The sequence below is a fragment of the Cannabis sativa genome, chromosome 1 (assembly GCF_029168945.1).
Source record: "Cannabis sativa cultivar Pink pepper isolate KNU-18-1 chromosome 1, ASM2916894v1, whole genome shotgun sequence".
Taxonomy (NCBI): domain Eukaryota; kingdom Viridiplantae; phylum Streptophyta; class Magnoliopsida; order Rosales; family Cannabaceae; genus Cannabis; species Cannabis sativa.
This window is the reverse complement of record NC_083601.1, coordinates 35807273-35829761: the sequence shown is the minus strand read 5'-3', so window position 1 is coordinate 35829761 and position 22489 is coordinate 35807273. Positions and strand designations below refer to the sequence as shown.

At 29.3% G+C, this 22489-nt stretch overlaps 2 protein-coding genes across 2 annotated transcripts; both read right to left on the bottom strand.

The window, feature by feature from the left end:
* Window positions 1–4803: 4803 nt before the first annotated feature.
* Window positions 4804–6219, bottom strand: LOC115707409 (uncharacterized). The gene is made up of 2 exons (XM_030635366.2): window positions 6025–6219; window positions 4804–5349 (listed from the first exon to the last, which is right to left on the bottom strand). The coding sequence occupies exons 1-2, from the start codon at window positions 6142–6144 to the stop codon at window positions 4987–4989; spliced, it is 483 nt and encodes a 160-aa protein (XP_030491226.2). The 5' UTR covers window positions 6145–6219; the 3' UTR covers window positions 4804–4986.
* A 10984-nt stretch (window positions 6220–17203) lies between these two features.
* Window positions 17204–18024, bottom strand: LOC133033514 (uncharacterized). Its single transcript, XM_061108326.1, has 2 exons — window positions 17829–18024; window positions 17204–17619 (listed from the first exon to the last, which is right to left on the bottom strand). Exons 1-2 carry the CDS (start codon window positions 17934–17936, stop codon window positions 17377–17379), a joined length of 351 nt encoding a protein of 116 aa, XP_060964309.1. The 5' UTR covers window positions 17937–18024; the 3' UTR covers window positions 17204–17376.
* Window positions 18025–22489: the final 4465 nt, after the last annotated feature.

Here is a 22489-nt window from a genome sequence, read left to right as displayed (position 1 = left end):
ATAGAGGCCGCTTAATTATATATGACCTCCCCCTCTAGCATTATCACATATAGATCAATACTGTTCATATAGATCAATATATGTAAGCTATAATTAATGCGTGTAACGCCATCTTATATATGTATTTCAAGTTATTTATAAGCCTTATGTCTAAAACAAATAATTACAAGATTAGAAATAATATTTGTAACAACTAATTATATTTAAGTAAAATATTTGATAGTAAAACTTCTTTCTATATATTAAGAATTTATTAAAATTTTACAGTAGAGTCAAATATATATTAACTAGCTTGATTAAAATGAGACTTGTCAACATGTGTCTAACATCCTTTTGTTTCCATTCAAAGAAAAAAAAAAAAAAACTTCATTTTGTTTACTTTATTATTTTGTTAAGTTCCATGTTGAGAAATGCACAAAAGGTTCTTTAAAATTATTTAACATGTTTCAAATCATGTCATCCGAACTTACATTCATATGATGGAATTAGAGAAGAATCACAGGAGGGGCCAAACAAATATTTTTATATATTTATTTTTACGGTATATATACAATTATCATTTAACATTTAAAATAATTAAAAAATGTACAAAATGCTTCTACACAACTTAGATTATCTCTAATAGATAGTGTAAAAATTTTGTTCTAAATTTAGCTAAAAAAAAAGTTAATGGTATATTTACTGCAAATTTTACACCATTAATTATTAGAATTTTATTTTATAAACATGAGCAACAAAAAATACATATACACCACACTTATATATTACTTGATTAGAGATGCACCTATATGAAAATAAACATCACACAAACAAATTCTCAATTCAATACTGGATCTGGGTTTTTTCTTGTGTATTTTTCTTAAAAAAATTTCATAGACTTTTATTATAACAAATCAATTGTTCTTTTTAGTAGCAAAAAGTTTAATTAACTACTTAATGTAAATTATATAAATTACATATTAAAAATAAAATTTCCAAAAGATTAAGGGGGACATATATGGCTACCACATTGTAATTATTAGTAAAATTGGAAAGAATCAAATTTAAGTCCTTGAACACAATCTACTGCAAAATTTGTTGAGAAAAATGGAGAAATACAATTTAATATGTATCAAATTAGCTCGAAAGAGGAAGAAAGAATCTAAATAATTAATTAACTACTACATAGAGATTTCGTTGCTATATTATCTAAAAATTAAGTTATTGACAAACTTGAGAATGTAAAGTGGGAAACCGTGTAAAGTAAATTTAATAAGATGTGTACAGACCCGCATCTAATTATATTTATTATATATAAATGTAATTATGTAACAGAATTATTTAGGGTTTAGAATTTAAGTTTCTATGTTAACTTTAAATATTATTGATATTATTAATCTTATTTTTAAATTTATTAGTTTAACTTTAAATTAAAATAAAATGAAAAATTATGTAAATATTTTATATAAAGAAATTTAAATTTAACATATTATAAATATTTTTAATCATATTTTTAATTTTATTATTATTTATTTTATATTTTAAATTGAATTCACACACCACATAAAGTTTGAAATAAAAATTTATATTTATATTTAACCCATATATAGACACACTCAAATTTAATGAAAAATAATTGAGATATAATATTAGTGACTCATTTAAAGGATTTTTGAAAGAGAGAACGCAATATATATGTAATATTAGCTAGGTTGTAAGGATTCGTTTCTAGGGTGTAGAGATATGGACAGTCTTGACACAAACTAACACACACTTCCATTAATTGGTCATGTTGGATTTATTCTTTCTTTGACAAAGGTATCATATACCACGCGCACCCTAAAGTGAAAATATAACGATTTTGGTGAAAAGTTTATTAATATATAGTAGAAAGCTATTTAAGTTTGGAGAAAAAAAAAAGTAAATGCCATCTGTAAAAAGGAATGATACAGCTGCATGACAAAATAGAGAGGTATATATGCGTACTTTGTACTATATACACTAACTGGTCCCTACTCCCCAACCAAACCTAATCTTAACTTGGACAAAATAATCATGCATGTGTACGCACACGTTTATGTTATGTTGTTGGATTAATATTTAACTATATACAATTGATAAGGATGATATAGATTTTTCAGAAGTCTATGCATCAACTATATTAACATACAAACTAATATGATGATGAGTGAAAAAAAAATGAACGTACGATTAGTCATACCTATATAGCTATAAATAGTTATATATGATTTTGGTTTACTTTTACTCCTCATTCATTATTAACAGTATGGGCCGGTTTTTGCTTTAGAGCACTCTCAATAGTTGGGCTAAAATAGTTTAATTTGAGACAAAATTACAAAATTGAGCTTCCAACAAGTGTGATAAAACTTAGTTATTTTACATATTTTTTAGCTCAATGAATAGTGTTTAGCTAAATGTATAAATAAGTATTCATTAAACTAAACATATTTTAATATTATTTTCTTTAATTTTTCTATATGTGTAATAGTATATGAGTTATGAATATAAAATGAATAAAATATACTAAAAATATAATATTTAAATGATAGAGAAAAAATAGAGAAGTTGATATATGATATAATGTAAAAGTTTGAGGTAAAATAGATAAAAAATAAAGTTTTGGTGTTATATTTTAAAGAATAGAATAGAAAAATATTGGGAGTGCTTATATATGATTTTGGTTTTATATAAATTTGATAGTCTTCTCATTGTTTTATATGGAGGAGAATTATCTAAATTTTGTAATTAAATAGTGTGTTTTTGGCTAAATTCAAGAAAAACAATATCATTATTCTTAGTGAATTCAAGAAAAATAATAGAATCAATTAATTAAGAATCAATTATATTTATATGAACTATTAGGTACTAGTGGGGTCTAGCACATTATAGACGTGTCACGTTGCGATTGACTAGTAATATACTTTAAAAGTTATTATATTAAATTATATAGGACCTGATATTTGATTGCACCAATAGTAATATTGATACGTAGAAGTAGAAGGGTGTTAGCCACCACTCTATTTATATGTATATATCGTTGAAGAGTCATTATGGACTCTAACTCCAAGCAGATTTTTCTATTTACCCACCAATTATTTAGAAGTTGCTACAAACACTTAGCATTAATAGAGAAAGAAATTGACTAGACTTTTCTAGCTTTGGGTCTAAACTCAAGTTAACCACAAATAAATCTAAAAATTTCTAGTCTTGCATGTAAATAACTAGAATTTTCTACTCTTCATAATATAGCAAGTGCCACCGACTTTTGGCATGTATATATAGGGGATTATTGGTTCCCTTGTGGTGCGTGGTGAGTTATGTAAAAATCTTAATGCACAAAGTGAGTGCGTTTTAGTGTCATCAATTAAGTCCTACTAAGAGTGCCATAAAACTAGTGCAAAAATATTAAGTGTTCTTAAAAAGTGTAAGTAACTTTTAAGTAGTGTGAGTGTCTTGTAAATAAATGTGTGAGAGCAATTTGGTTATAGTAGAAAGTTTCAGTCTTGGTGTAATTTCACATGTATGTATGAGTACAAGAAATGTCACTTTTACCAGTACAGTTCGTTATTGTGCTGGTAAAAGTTATTAGAAATGTCACTTTTACCAACACAGTTCGTTATTGCTGGTAAAAGTAACATTTACTAGTGCATTTCGCAAACTGCAATGGCAAAAAGATCAAAGTTTTACCAGCGTACATTTACAGTGGCTAAAATCTAACTTTTACTAGTACATTTACGCGTTGGGAAAAATCTTTTTTGCCAGCGCTTTTCATTTTATGCAGACAAAAATTCTAATACCAACATTGATTTGCCAACCCTTTTTTGCCAATACATCATGGATAAATTCTATTTTACCAGCGCAATACCAACTAGTTTATATATAACTGAGTGTGTATATATCAATGTATATAAATAGAGAATAAGAAAAAGACAAAAGAAAGAGAGAGAGATAGATTTGGGCTGAAGAAGAAGAAGAAGAAAAAGGAAAAAAGGACAGATCTGGCTGGTTGACGGTAGGGTTTAAAATTAGGTTTAATTTATTTATTTTTTAAAATTTTGATTCAGTTTTTAAATATTCTTGTGGTTAATTTAATGTTTTTATTTAATTTTAGTTTTTAAAATAATTTCAAAATGAAAATTTAATAAAATTAATAATTTGAATCAATAAGATACTGCCTTGTAGCTAGGTGAGTATGTACGTTAACAAAAAAAAATTAATCTTATTATGGTAAACTTGGTTAGCCCTTAATGAAAAAAAAGTGGTCTTCTTTTCAAAAAAAAAAAAGTTGTTATAGTGCTTGTATTATATGTGGAGTGACACAGTCACAATAAATCATTTTATATATATATATGTGATTTGGTTATTCTCGATCGTCAGCTACTTTGGAATTGGCATTTCCCTTTCCATTCGCTCTTACATATCTCTTATCTAAATTAAGTTGGAACTTTAATTTGTCAATTTCAAGTCAAAGAGATAGACTTCGTATCCGATTCTCGAACTCACTTTCTTTTTCTTACTTTTGTAATAACTTTATATTATATTTGATATATATAATATTTATATTATTTGTGGGGATGACGAAGCGCATTGTCGTCTACTACCGTAACTATACATAGTGTGGTATATATGCCAAAAAATTCTAAATGAAAATATCAACATATGTGCATTATCAATTATGGCATATGACGCTGATAGGTGCCGCTATAGCTTTTTCGTTTTTTTTTTCCTTCTTTAATTTTGTTATCATCATCAACTAATAAATTGGTATGAGTTATTTATTTTAATATATCATAATCAACTCTATGTATTAATTTACCATTATAATATAATTTTATAGGAGAAAGAGAGTACGTAGCGTACCCGCACTACAGAGATAGAAATAACCAAACGCTATAATGTATATTTTTTATAATAAGCTGCTAAACAAATACGGGAAGACATATATTATAAGATTCAATAAATAAGAGCTAAAATTAATGGTCGTGATCAAAGAGTTGGGTTATGATGATCTTGGTTGGGTTGGAGTGAAGAGTTGTTTAGATCTTGTATGGATCTATATTCGGTTGTATCGACAACATTTTTGTCAGCAGTGGCGATCAACGTGTCTTGGACATTTTGAGTTGTATTGTTTGCCGAGTCCCAAGCTGTGTCTATAGTTTCCGAAGCCAACTCCCCCATCTTTTCCGCTATTTTCGTCGCTCCTATAGCTCCTTCTCTTGCTTTATCTGCAACAAATCCCGTAACGCCACTCTCATCCTCAATCTTGTGCTCACTGTTTCTTCCACCAACGACGTCGTTTTCGGTGTGATAAGTCGTCGATTCGCTCTGATCACCTCTTCCTCCTATTTTCTTTATATAACATAAAAATGAAATTAAAAAGAGACATATAAATAAAATTACACTTATTATAATACAGTAGAATTTCTATTCAAGAATAGAGATGGACCAAGTAAATTATATTCTAATTGAGAAGTTATAACTAAATAGAATTATACTACAAAAAATTAAGAAACCAAAAAATATCAATATAACAATAATAACAATAAATAAACATTAATACTATATAATAACTGAAATATTTTAAAGTAAATATAATTTTATATATGTATTATAATTTAAAATAAAACTATTAATTTTAAATAGATAAATTTAAAAAATATATTATTCTTATATAGAGGTATATTTTGTTAATACGAGACTTAAAAAAATATATAACTAATTACAATTTAAAGATTATTCTTATTTATAATTGGCTTAAATTGGGACTTGATTATTTTATAATAAATTAGAAATTATTCTTCAATAGAGTATTCTTAAATAGAAGTTTTACTGTATTACATTTCTTCTTTTGTACACTTAACTGAAAAGGACTAACTAGTATTTATTTATATAGTTATTACTTAATAGGTACATACTTAAGTTACAAATTTAAGTTATATATTATAGAGTAAGATAATTATTAGCTAGCTACAAATATATTATATATATATGATGCATGTATAGAAAGAGAGAGAGATGTAACACCTGTGCGCGTTCATAAGCCGTGGAAAGTGAAACCCTGGTTATTCTGGAAAAACCCAGAGTAGGTTTAAACAGAAGCTTAGAAAAAGTGAACAAAGAACTACTCTTTCTTAGTATGTCCATATGTAATGTATAGATAATTAATTAAGTAGCTATATTTTCTGCTTTCAAAAATCCTGCCCGGTTACTTACAGGCCCACCTCGATTTACTTATAGCTCTCTAATTCTATACAAACAATACCATTAATATTGCATGAACTGTGTCCCAACAAAATATAATCTGACACGTGTCCGTGTCTACGATGACACGTCGTCAGAAACGACACGTTGGGGCCTATTCGGTGACACGCTCACTAATTAGCTGTCTGCCAAGGAGGTAGATAATAGGATTAATTGATTAAAATACAAAATGGATAATGTGGCTAATGGCACGGATCATATTTGGGTGCGTACGTGTGAATGAATATATGAATAAAAATTACGTACGTACGTAGTCGAACTACAGTATCGGCACCTCACTGACCAACGTGTTATTGTCTACTTAAGTATTAAGTGAAGAGTATAGCATGTATATGTGTCTTCGATTTAAGGAACACAATCTATATTATATATTTTTTATTCATGGAAGCATATTAATAAACTCCAATAAATTGATATTTTAATTGACTGACCCTAGGCCCGTTTAAAAAATTTCATTTTCCTTATCAATTATCATTATTCGGTGATAAGAACGAACAATGCACACACTTACAGATTCGTCAACCCAAAATTTTTGTTCAACTATTTATCGTCCGGCATGGTAATTCTGAAGCATACTTTTTATTGGAATAACAGAAGCTACACAGGATTCCAGTGAAAATGAAGCAATTATTTAATCTGTTATGTCACGTGTTTGTATTGTAAAGCAGTTAGTTTGTTAAATAATCAGTTGTAATTTCTGTTACAGTTAGTTAATCTCAACTAACTCCTTGTACTGCTTCCTTTGCGTGAATATATAAAAAGGACTCCTACTGCCTCAAGCTTTACATTGAGCAGTATCAAATCTCTTTCTTTCCATACAGTTCATCTTCCCTGTTTTTCTTTGTTCTTTGCTCTTTTTCATTCTCCTTCATGGTATCAGAGCTTCATGGCCAACAATGGCAATCAAGATCCTGCTGCAACACAAGCTCCAGCAACTGCTCAACATCAAGAAGCTGCACTCCCGAACAACAATCTTCTACCACTCAATCTAAGACTTGATCGAACCAACTACACGCTATGGAGGTCACTGGTTCTAGCAGCAACTCGAGCATACAATCTAGATGGATACATTCTGGGGACACTTCCACAACCTCAGCGTTTTCTAACTGGTAATGTCCCTAACCCTGCCTTTTCCTCCTGGTTACGCTTTGACCAATTTCTAATGCATTGGTTGATGAACTCCATAACCGAGGCCATGCTTGGTCATGTTATCAATGCTCAAACCTCTGCTGAAATCTGGACCACATTTGAGCAATTATTTGCCACAAGATCAAGAGCCAGGATACTACAAATCAGAGGGTTACTCCAATCGACCAAGAAAGGCTCCTTATCTGTTGATGATTACATTCTAAAAATGAAGCAATACAGTGATTCTCTTGCTGCAGCTGGACAATCTTTAACAGATGAGGATCTCATACTGTATGTTCTTGGTGGACTTGGTGCTGAATACGAGGCTGTTGTTGTTAATCTTACTTCAAGATCAGAAAAACTCACCCTCCAAGAAGTCCAATTCATGCTACAAAGCCGAGAAATGAGGATAAATCAACACACCACTGAGTCTCTCACTAATGTTCAAGCAAATCTTGCTATTGTCTCCTACAACAACAACAATCGAAACAATCAAAGCTACAATGGTCGTGGCTACAGGGGTTCAAATCGTGGTGGCAGAACCAACAACACAAACTATGGAGGCAGGGGTAGAGGTTCCAACAGACCTACATGCCAACTTTGTGGGAGAGTTGGACACACAATAATAAAGTGCTACCACATATTTGACATTAATTTCACAGGTCCGACACATGATCAAGGAGCTTCAAACTCCTCCACCCCATCCGAAACCCCACAAGCTCATCTCTCTCAAGCCACTACTACACCAGATTTCTCAACAGATTGGTACATTGACAGTGGGGCCACTCATCACATGACCAACAATGCAGACAACCTAACCACCTCCACAGATTACAAGGGCAAGGCAAAGGTTATAGTTGGTAATGGTTCCACTATCCCTATCTTAAAAATAGGTTCAAATTTCATTCACACACAGTCTTTTAATTAATATTGCAAGACATTCTTCATGTTCCCAATGTTTCTAAAAATCTCTTAAGCATTTCTCAATTTACCAAAGATAACAATGTTACCCTTGAATTTGATGATGTGTGTTGTCTTATCAAGGACAAGAACACCAAGCAAGTTCTTCTTCGGGGTAAAGTTCACCAAGGCCTTTACCAGCTCAAAGTTCTCAACTCAAAGTCACCCCAATCTTCCTCTGTCACTACAGAAGTCACTCCCACTAATCCGAGTGCTTTCAACTTCACCACCACAAGTAACCCTGTGTATGACAAATCAAGAATTTCTGATGTTTGGCATTGTAGGCTAGGACATCCCTCTTTCAATGTACTAGCTAAAGTTCTTACCACTGTTTCTCCTCAAACTAAATGTACTAAACACACTTTCTGTGATGCTTGTCAAATAGGCAAACAACACCATTTCAGTTTTAAAAGCACTCCTAATAAAACTACTATGCCTTTTGAATTAATCTTGTCTGATGTTTGGGGACCCTCTTTCCATGTTTCCAATGATGGATACAAATACTATCTTAGTTTTGTTGATGATTACACTAAATATGTTTGGCTTTTCCCAATGCAAACTAAATCTGAAGTGAATAGTTTATTCATCAAATTCAATCACTATGTTGAAAGGTTCTTTCAAGCCAAAATCAAGAGTGTACAAACTGATTTAGGTAAAGAATTTGAACCTCTCTATAAACTATTTCACTTTTTGGAAATTGTCCAAAGAAATTCATGCCCCCACACTCATCAACAACAAGGCAAAGTAGAAAGAAAACACAGACACGTGGTTGATATAGGTCTAACCCTTCTTGCACAAGCCCAAATGCCTCTCACTTTCTGGTGGGAAGCATACACTTCTGCTGCCTACATTATAAATAGACTACCTAATCAAACCATAGATTTTCTTTCCCCATATGAAAAGCTTTATCACCAAAAACCTGATTATAACATGTTCAAGATTTTTGGCTGTTCTTGCTTTCCCATGCTTAGACCATATGAATCACACAAAGTGTCTTTTCGATCTGCAAAATGCCTTTTTATTGGCTACTGTTTAAACTCAAAAGGATTTAGATGTTTGCATCCTAGTGGTAGGATCTATGTAGCTAGGAGTGTCACCTTTAATGAGTCTGAATTTCCCTACAATGAACTGTTTGCCCCACCTGTTCCTACACAACATAAGTCACCTATCTACATAGACTCTAACCAATACACCATACCTCCCATTACACCAGCAGATATACCACCAACTCCCCCACCCGATCCTCCAAGTGAATCTTTCAGTACCAACTCTGACAGCAATACACCTACTCCCATCTCACCAACTTCCTTCACTTCAAACACCTCTTCACAACACAGTAACACCAATAATCAACCTATAACCAATGTTCATCCCATGCTCACTCGAGCAAAAATGGGAATCTTTAAGCCTAAAACCTATCTGTCAACATCTGAACCAGAAGTGGAACCAACATCAGTTAAAGAAGCCCTTGCTAATCCTAAGTGGAGAAATGCCATGGACAAAGAGAACACAGCCTTGGTCAAAAATAACACATGGACCCTTGTTCCCAAACCAGAGGATGCTCAAATAATCAGCAACAAGTGGCTGTTTCGAATTAAATACAATGCTTACAGCACCATAGCCACTTACAAAGCTAGACTCGTGGCAAAAGGATTTCAACAAGTCCCAGGTATCGACTTTTTTGAAACATATAGCCCTGTGGTTAAACCATGCACTATCCGTGTCATTTTCACTCTTGCAGTCACCTACAAATGGGAAATTCAGCAAATTGACATCAATAATGCTTTCTTGAATGGTGAACTTCAAGAAACGGTTTACATGGCTCAACCACAAGGTTTCATTGACCCTCACTATCCTCATCATGTGTGCAAACTAAACAAGGCCATCTATGGTTTAAAACAAGCCCCACGGGCTTGGTATGATCAACTCAAGCATTTCTTGTTGTCATTGGATTTTCAGCAATCAAAATCAGATACCAGTCTGTTTTATAGCAACAAAAGAGGCAAACTTTTATTATTACTCATCTATGTTGATGATATTTTAGTTATAGGTGCTGATAATGATCAAGTACAACACATTATTCAAGTTCTACACAACAAATTTGCTCTTAAAAAACTCGGGCCAGTCAATTACTTTCTGGGTTTTGAAGTGCAAAAAGACAACAACACAGTCCACCTTACACAACAGAAATACATAAAAGATCTCTTGACAAGAACTAATATGCTGACAGCCAAGCCACAATCCACTCCAATGTGTTCAAATGCCAAACTCACTCATGACTCGGGTGCCTCTTTGCAAAATGTGACAGAGTACAGAAGTATCATCGGGGCATTACAGTACCTATGCCACACTCGACCTGACATTGCATTTGCTGTAAATCGTCTAAGCCAATTCATGTCTCAACCAACAACTGAACACTGGGGAGCTTGCAAACGTGTTCTCAGGTACTTAGTTGGCACTCAACACCTTGGACTTACCTTCAAACCAGCACAAGTTCTTGACCTTCAGGGCTTTACAGATGCTGATTGGGCTGGCTGCTCCATTGATCGAAAGTCCACCTCAGGCTATAGCATCTTTTTGGGTGGTAATCTCATCAGTTGGTGCTCCAAAAAGCAACAAGTTATTGCTCATTCCAGTACTGAATCTGAGTACCGGGCTTTAGCTTTGGCAACCTCTGAAATAATTTGGCTACAATCTCTCCTAGCTGAGTTATCTATCACCACTTTTCAGACCCCTATTCTATGGTGTGACAACATGGGAGCTGGATCCCTTGCCTCAAATCCAGTCTTCCATGCTAGAACCAAACATATCGAAGTAGATCTCCACTTCATCAGAGATAGAGTTCTTGGCAACAAACTTGATGTGCGTTATGTTGATTCCAGCAATCAGATTGCTGACATCTTCACTAAACCACTTCCAACATCTTCATTCCACTTCTTTCGATACAAGTTGACACTTGGTGTTCACCCGTGCAACTTGAGGGGGGATATTGGAATAACAGAAGCTACACAGGAGTCCAGTGAAAATGAAGCAATTACTTAATCTATTATGTCACGTGTTTGTATTGTAAAGCAGTTAGTTTGTTAAATAATCAGTTGTAATTTCTGTTACAGTTAGTTAATCTCAACTAACTCCTTGTACTGCTTCCTTTGCGTGAATATATAAAAAGGACTCCTACTGCCTCAAGCTTTACATTGAGCAGTATCAAATCTCTTTCTTTCCATACAGTTCATCTTCCCTGTTTTTCTCTGTTCTTTGCTCTTTTTCATTCTCCTTCACGTTTGTTTTGGAATACTTTTGTTATATATTGCAAAATTGAGCAATCAATTAGGTCCCGTGAGTACCACTTTTGTAGAAGAAGAACGAGTCACATAAAAGTTCACCAGAACAGAACATCACATATGCCGCCATCTCACCGAGCAAAGCTAGTTAGTATTGTGTACACTTTTTTCTTTTGAAGAAAAACTTATTTTTTAAAAACTTATTTTATTTAATTAACTGTTTTTAGATGTATGTAATTAATAATTAGTAAATTAAAACGATTTCTCCTCAATTTTTTAGAGCGAACAAAAAGACATTCCAGTTTTTTCATCAAGTTTTACATTCGTATTTTTGTATTAATATTTTCAAGCAGTAATATTTGAGGAAAAAAAATATTTATTAAATTATTATTTTATTTAATTAATTTTTTAAAACGTATTTAATTAATTGAGAAACTCAGAATTCAACTTTTTAATAGATTAGATTATCTCTCGAATCGCTTGTTAAAAAGTTAACAAGTGGAGTCTCCTAAAACTGTATTAAACTAATATAAGTTTGACATTCAATTAATTTTTTATTTATTAAAAATTAAACTTTTACCTGATTCTATTTAGGTTAACAGGAATCTTGACTCGTGCGATCTCTATATAACGCAAGAGGACCAACTGGAAAAAGAATTTTTTCTTTTTGAGAACAGACATCTCTTTTTTCTCGTAAACAATTTTACATTCGTATTAATTTCGATCAACAGTAATATTTGAAGGTGTATTAATTCAATTAATGGTTTTCTACAAATCTTCAGCAATGTCGCCATTAGCATATATAAAGATAATTAGATAACTATATATAATTGTTATTGAATGACACCATTGTTATAAGAGGAAATTACACTTAGTATGGGATTTTAAAAGTTCTTATGGTAAATATGGCACATTTAAGTTTGGCCAATTTATATGGTATTTTTTTGTTTTTAGATTTTTTTATGGTATTTGATATGCCATATATATGTAATTAGGTTTCTAAATCCCATATTTAATGTTTTTATTTATTTAGGAAGTTTTATTTGTCATTGATGCCGGAAAAGTCACCGGAATTTACTGCCGGTGCCGGAAAAGTCGCCGGAGTAGCGGTCGGTCCCGGAAAAGTCGTCGGAGTTGCTGCCGGTGCCGGAAAATTCGTCGGAATTGGCATTGTCACCGGAAAAATCACTGAAAAATCACCAAGAAACCGGTTTCTTGAAGTCTAAGAAACCGGTTTCTTGGTGATTTTTCCGTTGACAATGCCAATTCTGACGACTTTTCTGACGTTAGTTGCTACTCCGGCGACTTTTCCGCACCGACAAGAACTTCAGAAAAGTCATCAGAATTGGCATAGTCGCCGGAAAAATTATCAAGAAACTGGTTTCTGGTTTCTTGATGAAGAAACCAGTTTTTTGGTAATTTTTCCGGTAATTTTTCTAACGACAATGGCAATTCTGACGAATTTTCTAGAGTTGGTAGCAACTCTGACGACTAATACACTAGCAGCTACTCCGGTGACTTTTTCAGTACCGACAGTAAACTCTGGGAAATTCGTCAGAATTGGCATTGTCCCCGAAAAAATTATCGAAAAAATCACCAAGAAACTAGTTTTTTTTGTTCATCAAGAAACCAATTTCTTGATGAAGAAACCAGTTTCTTGGTAATTTTTTTTGTATTTTTTTTTCTCTATTTGGTTGATTGATGAAACTGGTTTCAATTATTTTCAGTGTATATCATTTTTGTTTTGTTTTCATAATCTTTATTATTGTTGTGTAACAAAATTAGTTCTTTGATGAAGAAACCACTTTCTTAGTGAAGTTCTTGATGAAAAAACCACTTTCTTGGTGATTTTCTAATGATTTTGCTGGCGACAATACCAATTCTGACGACTTTTTTTACGCCAGCAATAACTCCGGCGGTTTTTCCAACACTAGGATCTACTCCGGCAACTTTTTCGGCACCGACATCAAACTCCAGAATAGTCGTCGGACTTGGCATTGTCACCGGTAAAATTACCAGAAAAATCACTAAGAAACCGGTTTCTTCATCAAGAAACCAGTTTCTTGGTGATTTTTCCAGCGACAATGCTAATTCTGACGACTTTTTCGGCGCCGGCAGCAACGCCGGTGAATTTTCCGGCACCGGCGGCTACTCTGACGACTTTTTCCGACGCCAGCAGTAAACTCCGGTGACTTTTCCAGCACGAGTGACAACTTCGGCAATCACTATAGTTTTATTTGTTTTATTTTTTTAAAAAAAAATAAATATGAAGGGAATTTTAATATTTTTTTATGGTAATTTAATTAAGTTTTTATTTTTTATGAATTTTAAATTCATATTTCTTTTTAATGTTTTATATGGTTTTTTTTAGAAAAAAAGCCATATTTTTAGTTTGATTGGTTAGATAATGCCATATTTAATGACACTTACTTTTTATGCCATATTTATCATAACCTTAATAATTTTTCCCATATTTTTTAAAATAGCCCTTGTTATAACTATAGGTTTGGGCCAACCTATATTGAGCCTAAACATCTAATTTTCCTTTATTAGGTATATCTAGCCCATCATTCCTAAATACTTCTCTTGTTGCTCGTGTGATTGTGGAGAATTCGGAAGTATCTCAACTTCAACTATTCGAAGTATGTTCCTATTATTATTAGACCCCAAATCATACATTAATATTTTAAAATAATAAGAAAGAGTTTATCAATACATGTGTTCGCAATTCTTGAATGTAGTAATGAAGGTAGACAATTATAACTCAAATTATTAAACCTTTTGTGAGACAGTTCTTATATATATACTAGTAAATACCCCGCGCTTCGCGGCGGATATATAAAATATTTTAGATTATATATAAATAAATTGTGTATTTTAATCAATAATAATTACTTAATAAAAATAGATTAAAATTTTAACTTTATTAATAAAAAATTTGTGACATAAATACTTAAAATATTAAATTTGTTGCTAGTAAATACCGAAATGCTAAAAATAATAACATAAATCCTCATTTATGGTTTAATTTTTATTCTGATGTGTGTGTTATTAAGTTCTGGGTTCGAATTTTATTATGTGTGTTTTTAATGTTTGAGTTTTAGTATTTTACTGGGGTTATAATATTTGAGTTTGTGCTTATGAGATCTGTTTTTATTAATTAATTTATTTATTTTTATAGATTTTGAGAACTTGAAATTTGATATTGTTTCTATTGATTATTGAGATTGAAAGTTTAATTTTTCATACGGGAATTAAAATTTATTTTTCCGTTTCACTGATTGAAAAATATTAGTAGAAAGTTTATGGAATTGGAATTTTGAATATATGAAAATAGAATTGAAAAATAGCATTTTAATCGAGAATCAAAGTTTATTGTTAATCTCCTTACAAAAAAAAAGTTTATTGTTAATCTGTAAAGATAATATGGCTAGAAGAAGATGGAAAAATTAATTTTTATTTCACTTAATATGTATATAATATTTTTTTTTGAATAATATGAAATTATTTTAATTATTTTTTGTTGTTTAAAATTATTTTTTCTAAATAATTATTAGTTTGACCAATACTATATTTACACGTGGCACTTTATTGATCAATTAACAGAACGATAAATTGAGTGTTAAGTTTAGAAATTTGAGGATATCAATAAGAACTACAATGATGACATCACTTTATATGATTGGAATATAAAAATAATACATTATGAAAAAATTTGATTCATAATCTCACACCTGTTTCTTCTTCTACATAATCTTACATCTGCTTTTTTTTTGTTCAATTTATAATAAATTTTTTCTATAAAAAAAAAATACTTTTCCTATATTTTGCAAATAAAAAAAAAAACTTCACATATATATAGTTATGAATACATATATCTAAATAATTGAATAATTATTTAATTTAATCTATATTTATTATTATGTGTTTTTTAAAAATTAATTAATTTAAGATAAATATTTTTATAGAAAATTTATTAAAATAATAGTAAAATATTAATTTGTAAATTTATGCTAGTAAAATATTAATTTGTAAATTTATGCTTTTATAAAATATTAAAAAATTGAGAGAATTTATATATCTATATAAAAGATAAATATGAGGCGGTGACGTGGCGGTAAAAAAGTGAGTTATCATATAGAAAAATAATTTAAGATACATATACAGTGAGTTTAGTAAGTGATAAAAAAATAGGTGAGTTATCATTTTCAAAATTACGTCATATTTGAAAGAAAAAAACTAATAAAAAAATCGTGTAGTTTAAAAAAAGTGATTTTATAGTTAATATTTTTAAATTATATAATATTTGAGTTTTATAAAAAAAAAACGTCAACAAACATGTTATCATATTTTAAAAAATATATATACTAATTAATAGAGTAAATCAATTGAGTTTTATAAAGAAAAGGTAAAAAAATAATTTATTATATTTTAAAAAATATATATACCAATTAATTAAAATAAAAAAAAATTAGAGAGTAGATATTTTTTGGTATATACGTTGAGTGTAGTTTTTTTAATTAATGTTTTATTTTATTTTTTTTTTAAATAAATGACTACGTTAATTGTAGTTTTTTTTAATTAATGTTTTATTAGAAAATAAAAAAAATGAAAAAAAAAATAAAGGAATAATAGATAGATATATTTGGAGTGATTTTTTTAGTTAATATCTATATTAAAATATACTCATTAGAGAGATTTTAGAGGCCATGTCGTATTTTATATTAATTAATATTTATGAAACTAATAAAAATCAAAGAAAAGAGAGAATTAAAGAAAAAACAAATAATACTCATTAGAGAGATCTTAGAGTGCCATATATATCACCTTGGTACTATATATGTATCTTAAGAAAAAGAGTAAGGACGAGACACCTTGGTACTTGGTAGCTATATGAGACTTAATAACTTAACAACACAAGCCATATGAAATGGATAAAAGAATTGCAATGTAATTTTGTTATTCTTTCCTTGACACACCAAAGCGAGTTGTATGAAGGATAAGAAACATACTTTTTTATCACTCATCTACTTTTTCATTCTTATTTAGAGTGCGAATACCTATCATCAAAATAAAAATATATTTAATAATTAGTGTACATATTGTAAGATACTCAAAATAATGTAAAAACTTTAAGTGAAGAATAATAATAATGTTTATAGAAGATGAGGGATGTGATTTTTATAAGAAAAAAAAAAAGAAGATCAAGGATTACCATCAAGGGATGTATTATAGTATTATAAGTTGTTTAATAAGTTGAGAGAATTTTGGCTAGAAAGAGATTGGGGGAGGAAGATGATTATTTATGCATTTATATATAGGTTCAAGGTTAGTGTGATTATTTATGCACTTTTTTTTTTTTGAATCGTATATAAAATTTTAAAATCTATATAATTAAATTGTATATGAAGTTTTAAATTTTTTGAATCTATATGATTTTTATTTTATTGTTTTATTTTATATAAATAATATTTTATTATATATAAATAAAAAGTGATCCATGAATTTCTCATAAACCAAGAATTTAGTTATATAAGCACACTTTATATAGAATAGATACACGGACAAAATTAATCATGTTAAGTATTCGTTAAAAATTAATAAATTTTGACTAGCCATTAACAATTAGGGTGACGGGTGAGATAATGGCACATACACATTAATGAAATTAAGGTAAGTAAAAGCAGAACACAGCAGACATTCAGTACAACTTTGAAAAAAGAAGACGAATCAAAGAGTAATTAATTTAGCGTTGTGGATCTAAATCATAGCCTCCAGCACGTCTCCTCAGATCTTGAATATTAGGATCATCTTCATCAGATGTTGTATTACTATTTGGGCCTTTGGTCTCTTCATCTGCTACTCCTCTGTTTCGGGTACTAATCTCTGTGTCTCCTACGCTGTCCACCGCCTTGACTGGGCGACCGTCGTTCGGCATGTCCAACCCATTTTGGTTGCCTTCAATGTCTTCTCTCACAGCTTTACTACCCTTGTAAATTTGATCATACTCAATTTCATTACGTATACCACAAATTCACTCTTGAATATTAGAATGTCTAACAACATTTTTGTTAATTCATGTGTAAGTGTAACATCCTGAGTGCATAACATTTTATGTTATTTAAAAACAACGAATAAAGCTTCCTTTTGCCTTTGATTAAGTTAATTAATCGTACGCATGTACATTGAAATTAATACCTGGGCTCTACTACTACTAGAGATAAAGAAGCAAACACGAGAGAGTCTGGAGATATACAGTTTAAGGAGGAATGGTGTTTTGAATGTTTTACTTAATAATGAAGCCATAACGTACGATGATTTAGCTTCCTAATGATGAACCTTTCTTGCAGTACTGGCACACCGTTAGCCTCTCATTTGTGGTTTAATAGTTATAAATATGGAAATATTGTACTTAACGAGTTACGTGTTAGAAACGAGAGAGACCAGCGAACGAAGAAGAATTTATTAGGTGACTCACACACATCATGCATGTCCTTTGGGGACACGTAGGCGCCACAACACTTTTTTTTTTCTTCTAAACGAAAGTAGATTAGAAAATTAAAGAAATACAAAGCGCAAAAAGAAATTGCAACATTTATCACAACAACGCCTAATGCAGATTTGTTCTATAAGACCTTCAAAATTTAATTTTTCATAACTATACATTAAATATTTTTTTAAAAAAATAAAAAAATAAATATTGAAAATTAATCTCTTAATCTCTTAAAAGTAATATCCTTTACTACTACATCAAATAATTTTTATTATATTTTTTCTTATTTAATATTTTATCTATATATAGAAAATGATACACTTTATAAAAAAACTCTATATATAGATATATATTTACAAGATAGTTTATAAAAAACACAAATGCATGCATATTCTTAAACTAAAGTATATATGCACATAATCATTTAGCATAATGCTATCTTAAACTATAAAGTAACAACCTATTGTTTTACCTTATAACTATTTGTGCAACATAATTTATAAATGAACCTACTAATTTATTACTGTATGCATATCATAATAAATCTTATAAAATATAAAATGCGCGCATTCTTAAAATAGTATATATATCCACATAATAATATAGTATATTAATATTTTATTATTTTATAAATTACCTTGTAAACATATATACATATATTTCATTTAATTAATTTATTGGTTTATTGATGCATATCGACAAATAATACATTAATGCATGAGAGTATACATGTAGGGTTGTACAAAAAAAAATTGTAAACTGCCCAAATCGAATAACCCGTCCAAACTGAACCGAAAAAACCGATAAAAATTACAAACCGAAATAACCTGAAAAAATTACAACCCGCCCAATCTGTTTCAACCCGCCCAATTAAACCGAATAACCCGACCAACCCGATTTTGGCTTTTTTTTTTTTTAGTTTTTATTATATATAATAATATAAAATCATGTACTTAATTGTTAGTTTCAAAGTCATATATATTGTGTTGTGCTTTGGTGGAATTTGATATTTTTAATTTATCTTTTTAATTTTTATTGACTTTGAAACCAAAAACAAAAATAAAAAAAGTTTGGCCGGTTTGGGCAAGTTAACCCGACCAAACCGCCCAAACCGTTAGTCGGTTTACAATTTTTTTTTTTTTTTGAAATTGGACGGGTTGCACTTAAATTTTAGCAACCCGAACTTTAGATTATGTTAAAAAATATATAGGATAAACTGCCCAAACTGACCGATGTACAACCCTATACATGTTAATCTAATCTCATAAACAATTAAAGAAAAGCATTGCTCACTTATAACTTCAACTAAAATATTTATTTTTACTGGTAGAAACGTCAAACCTGCTTGTATACAAAGTACATGATTGTACCGACTCATACATAGTAAACCTAGATAGCAAAACTTACAGCTCTCAAAAATTTGAATATGATGAAATGCCTTGCTCACACACTACAAGAAAAATGAGCATTAATGAGGACAAATTTCGTTGGTAAAAACCCATGTTTTCGTCAGTATTGCGCATCAATGAGGACATTTCGTTGGTAAGAAGTCGTTGGGAATACTTCGTTGGTAAAAACGATTATCAACAACGACTTTTTAAGTCGTTGGGAATAAAAATTATCAACAACGACATTGTCGTTGGGAATAATATTTTATTTATTTATTTTTTTTAAAACCTGAGTGCATCAACAACGACATTGTCGTTATTGATATTATTATCAATGACGACAATGTCGTTATTGAAGAGCTTTTTCGAAAAAAAATAAATAATTATATTAAAATTATTTGTAATTAATAATTAATATATAATATTATATTAAAATTATTAAATTAAATAATTAATTTTAATTTTAATTTTTTTTAATTATTTAATTAATATATAAAATTATTGAATTAATTAAGATATGAAATCATTTAACTAAAAGAAAATATTTAGAGTCACTAATATTACAATAAAAAGTGAGTCATAAACATTATAGTACTGCATACCTAAATATAAATTAGTGTTCATAAACTATTAACAAACATATTAGATCGATAGTTCGTAAAATTAAAATAGATATTTTAAAAGAAGTTTGTAGTAGCATCGTCCTCATCACTAGCATCTCCAGGAACATCCGACCCAGGAACATCCGGCATCTGTGGGTAGTATGGCGGCATTTGCGAACTTGTCATCATCTGAGATGTCTGCTGCCCATGTAGTGTCGACATCATTTGAGATGTCTGTTGCCCTTGTTGTGTCGGCATCATCTGAGAAGTCTGTTGTCCTAGATGTGTCGACATCATTTGAGATGTCTGCTCCCATGGTTGTGTCTGCATCGTCTGCGATGTGTTCTGATATTGCTGCCCTTGTGTCGACATCTGAATATTTTGCGGCATCTGTGACATTTGTGGCATCCGAGGCTCTAACATATGAGACGTCTGAGGCGAGTGCGTCATCATATTCAACAATACTTGCGAATTGTTTGGCGACTGAAACACAAACTGCAAGTATGACTGGTACATTTGACTGTGAAATTGCTCAGGACTTAACATTCCAGACTTAACATTACAAAGATTTATTAATTATAAAATTTATCATCACTTACTCAATTATTAATTATTTATATTCAACTAATTAAAGTTATTTATAATTATTTAATTATTTATTACTATTTTTTTTTTATAAATATACAAAAAATCTTTTTAATTCAATTACTAAATTTTAGGATTTATTTCACTAATTTTGTTAAATAATTATCCATTTAAAATATAACTTGTTACCATTTTTATAAGAAACTATTAACTTATTATTTTTATTATTTATAAATATTTTCTTTATTATTAATCTAATTATTTATTAATATTTTTTATTGTAAGAATTTATTAATTATTAAACTCATTATTTATTCAATTATTAATTATCTATTTTCAACTAGTAAAACTTATTTATTAAGTATTTAATTATTTATTATTTTAGGATATTTTATGTACCCTCATTTCTTTATATATTTGAGCTTATTCTTTTTGCTCTTGTCCCACTTCTCAAGACCACAATGGGATATATGTAAACTATATATGTTGGGGTAAACCTCATTACTAAACATATGCTAAAACCTTTTCAATTATGTAACAATATCATAGCTTTTATGTTCTTATACAAGTCATTCATCCATTTTTTTTCCTTCAAAAAAAAAACTTTAATTAGTAGTAACTTAGATCATTAGCACCTTGATTATCCCCATAAATAAGTATACTGTATTTTATTACCACTTTTTATACGTTTCATATGATAATAAAACTAACTTATATAAATATATATAAGAATATATATACGTAATTTCTAGGTTTGATATATCAAAATATTATTTAAAAAATTGTGTAGGTTTGATATTTAAATAAAATTGCATGTAACTTCAATACGAGATTGTCTATTTTTTTTTCAACTAAAAGTAAATATTAATTTTCATTTAAATTATTTTTATTTAATAAAATATTAGATTATTTTTTTATTATTAGTCTAATTATTTATTAATATTTTTTATTGTATGAATTTATTAATTATTAAACTCATTACTTTTTCAATTATTAATTATCTATTTTCAACTAATAAAAGTTATTTATTAAATTTTTAATTATTTATTATTATTTTTCAAAAAAAAAAAAATTATTTAGTTAAATTACTTAATTTTAGAATAATTTCATTATTTAAATAATTGTTAACTTATAATTTTCTTTTTTAAATATAACTTCTATGTTTTTTTTTAATTATATCAAAATTTTAACAAAATTTGACCAAAATAACATTTATATTTTAAACTACCCAAAAATTTTAAACCTAATTTACACAATCTAAAAATTTTCAAATACATCACAAATATTAAAATATTACATATTATCAATATAAACCAAAACATTATCAAAATATATATATAAAAAAAACAAACAAACAAACAAACCAGCCGCATGTATATCTTTTATATATATAAACAGAAATTAACACATGATTTTTTTTTCCTTTGCCAATGTAATTAAGTAAGCCTACAGATTCTTTGATCGACCAAAGCATCAAAGTAAACAAGTCAAATTAGGTATGAAATACCACAATCTTTTCTTTATTTTACAATCTTACATAGCAACTTTTTTATTTAAATATCTATAGATATATATTTTGTGTTATATTTGTTGATTTCCTATCCTCCATTAAGATATATATTCAATTAAGACTAAAGTTTTTTTAAAAGTCTGATATTATTATTATTATTATTATTATTATTATTATTATTATTATTATTATTATATTGTTGCTGTTGTTGTTTCTATTAATATTCTTGAATTTAACAAATAGATTTAGAGTTACACAATAACAAAAACAAATACAAATAC

Bases quoted from the DNA above. Each gene is read 5' to 3' on its own strand.
- LOC115707409 (XM_030635366.2), bottom strand. From the start codon at position 6,144: ATGGACATACTAAGAAAGAGTAGTTCTTTGTTCACTTTTTCTAAGCTT. The intron at 5,350-6,024 runs GTGTTACATCTC...TGTTATATAAAG, and splicing joins CGGCTTATGAACGCGCACAG to AAAATAGGAGGAAGAGGTGA.
- LOC133033514 (XM_061108326.1), bottom strand. From the start codon at position 17,936: ATGGCTTCATTATTAAGTAAAACATTCAAAACACCATTCCTCCTTAAA. The intron at 17,620-17,828 runs GTATTAATTTCA...CAAATTTACAAG, and splicing joins CTAGTAGTAGTAGAGCCCAG to GGTAGTAAAGCTGTGAGAGA.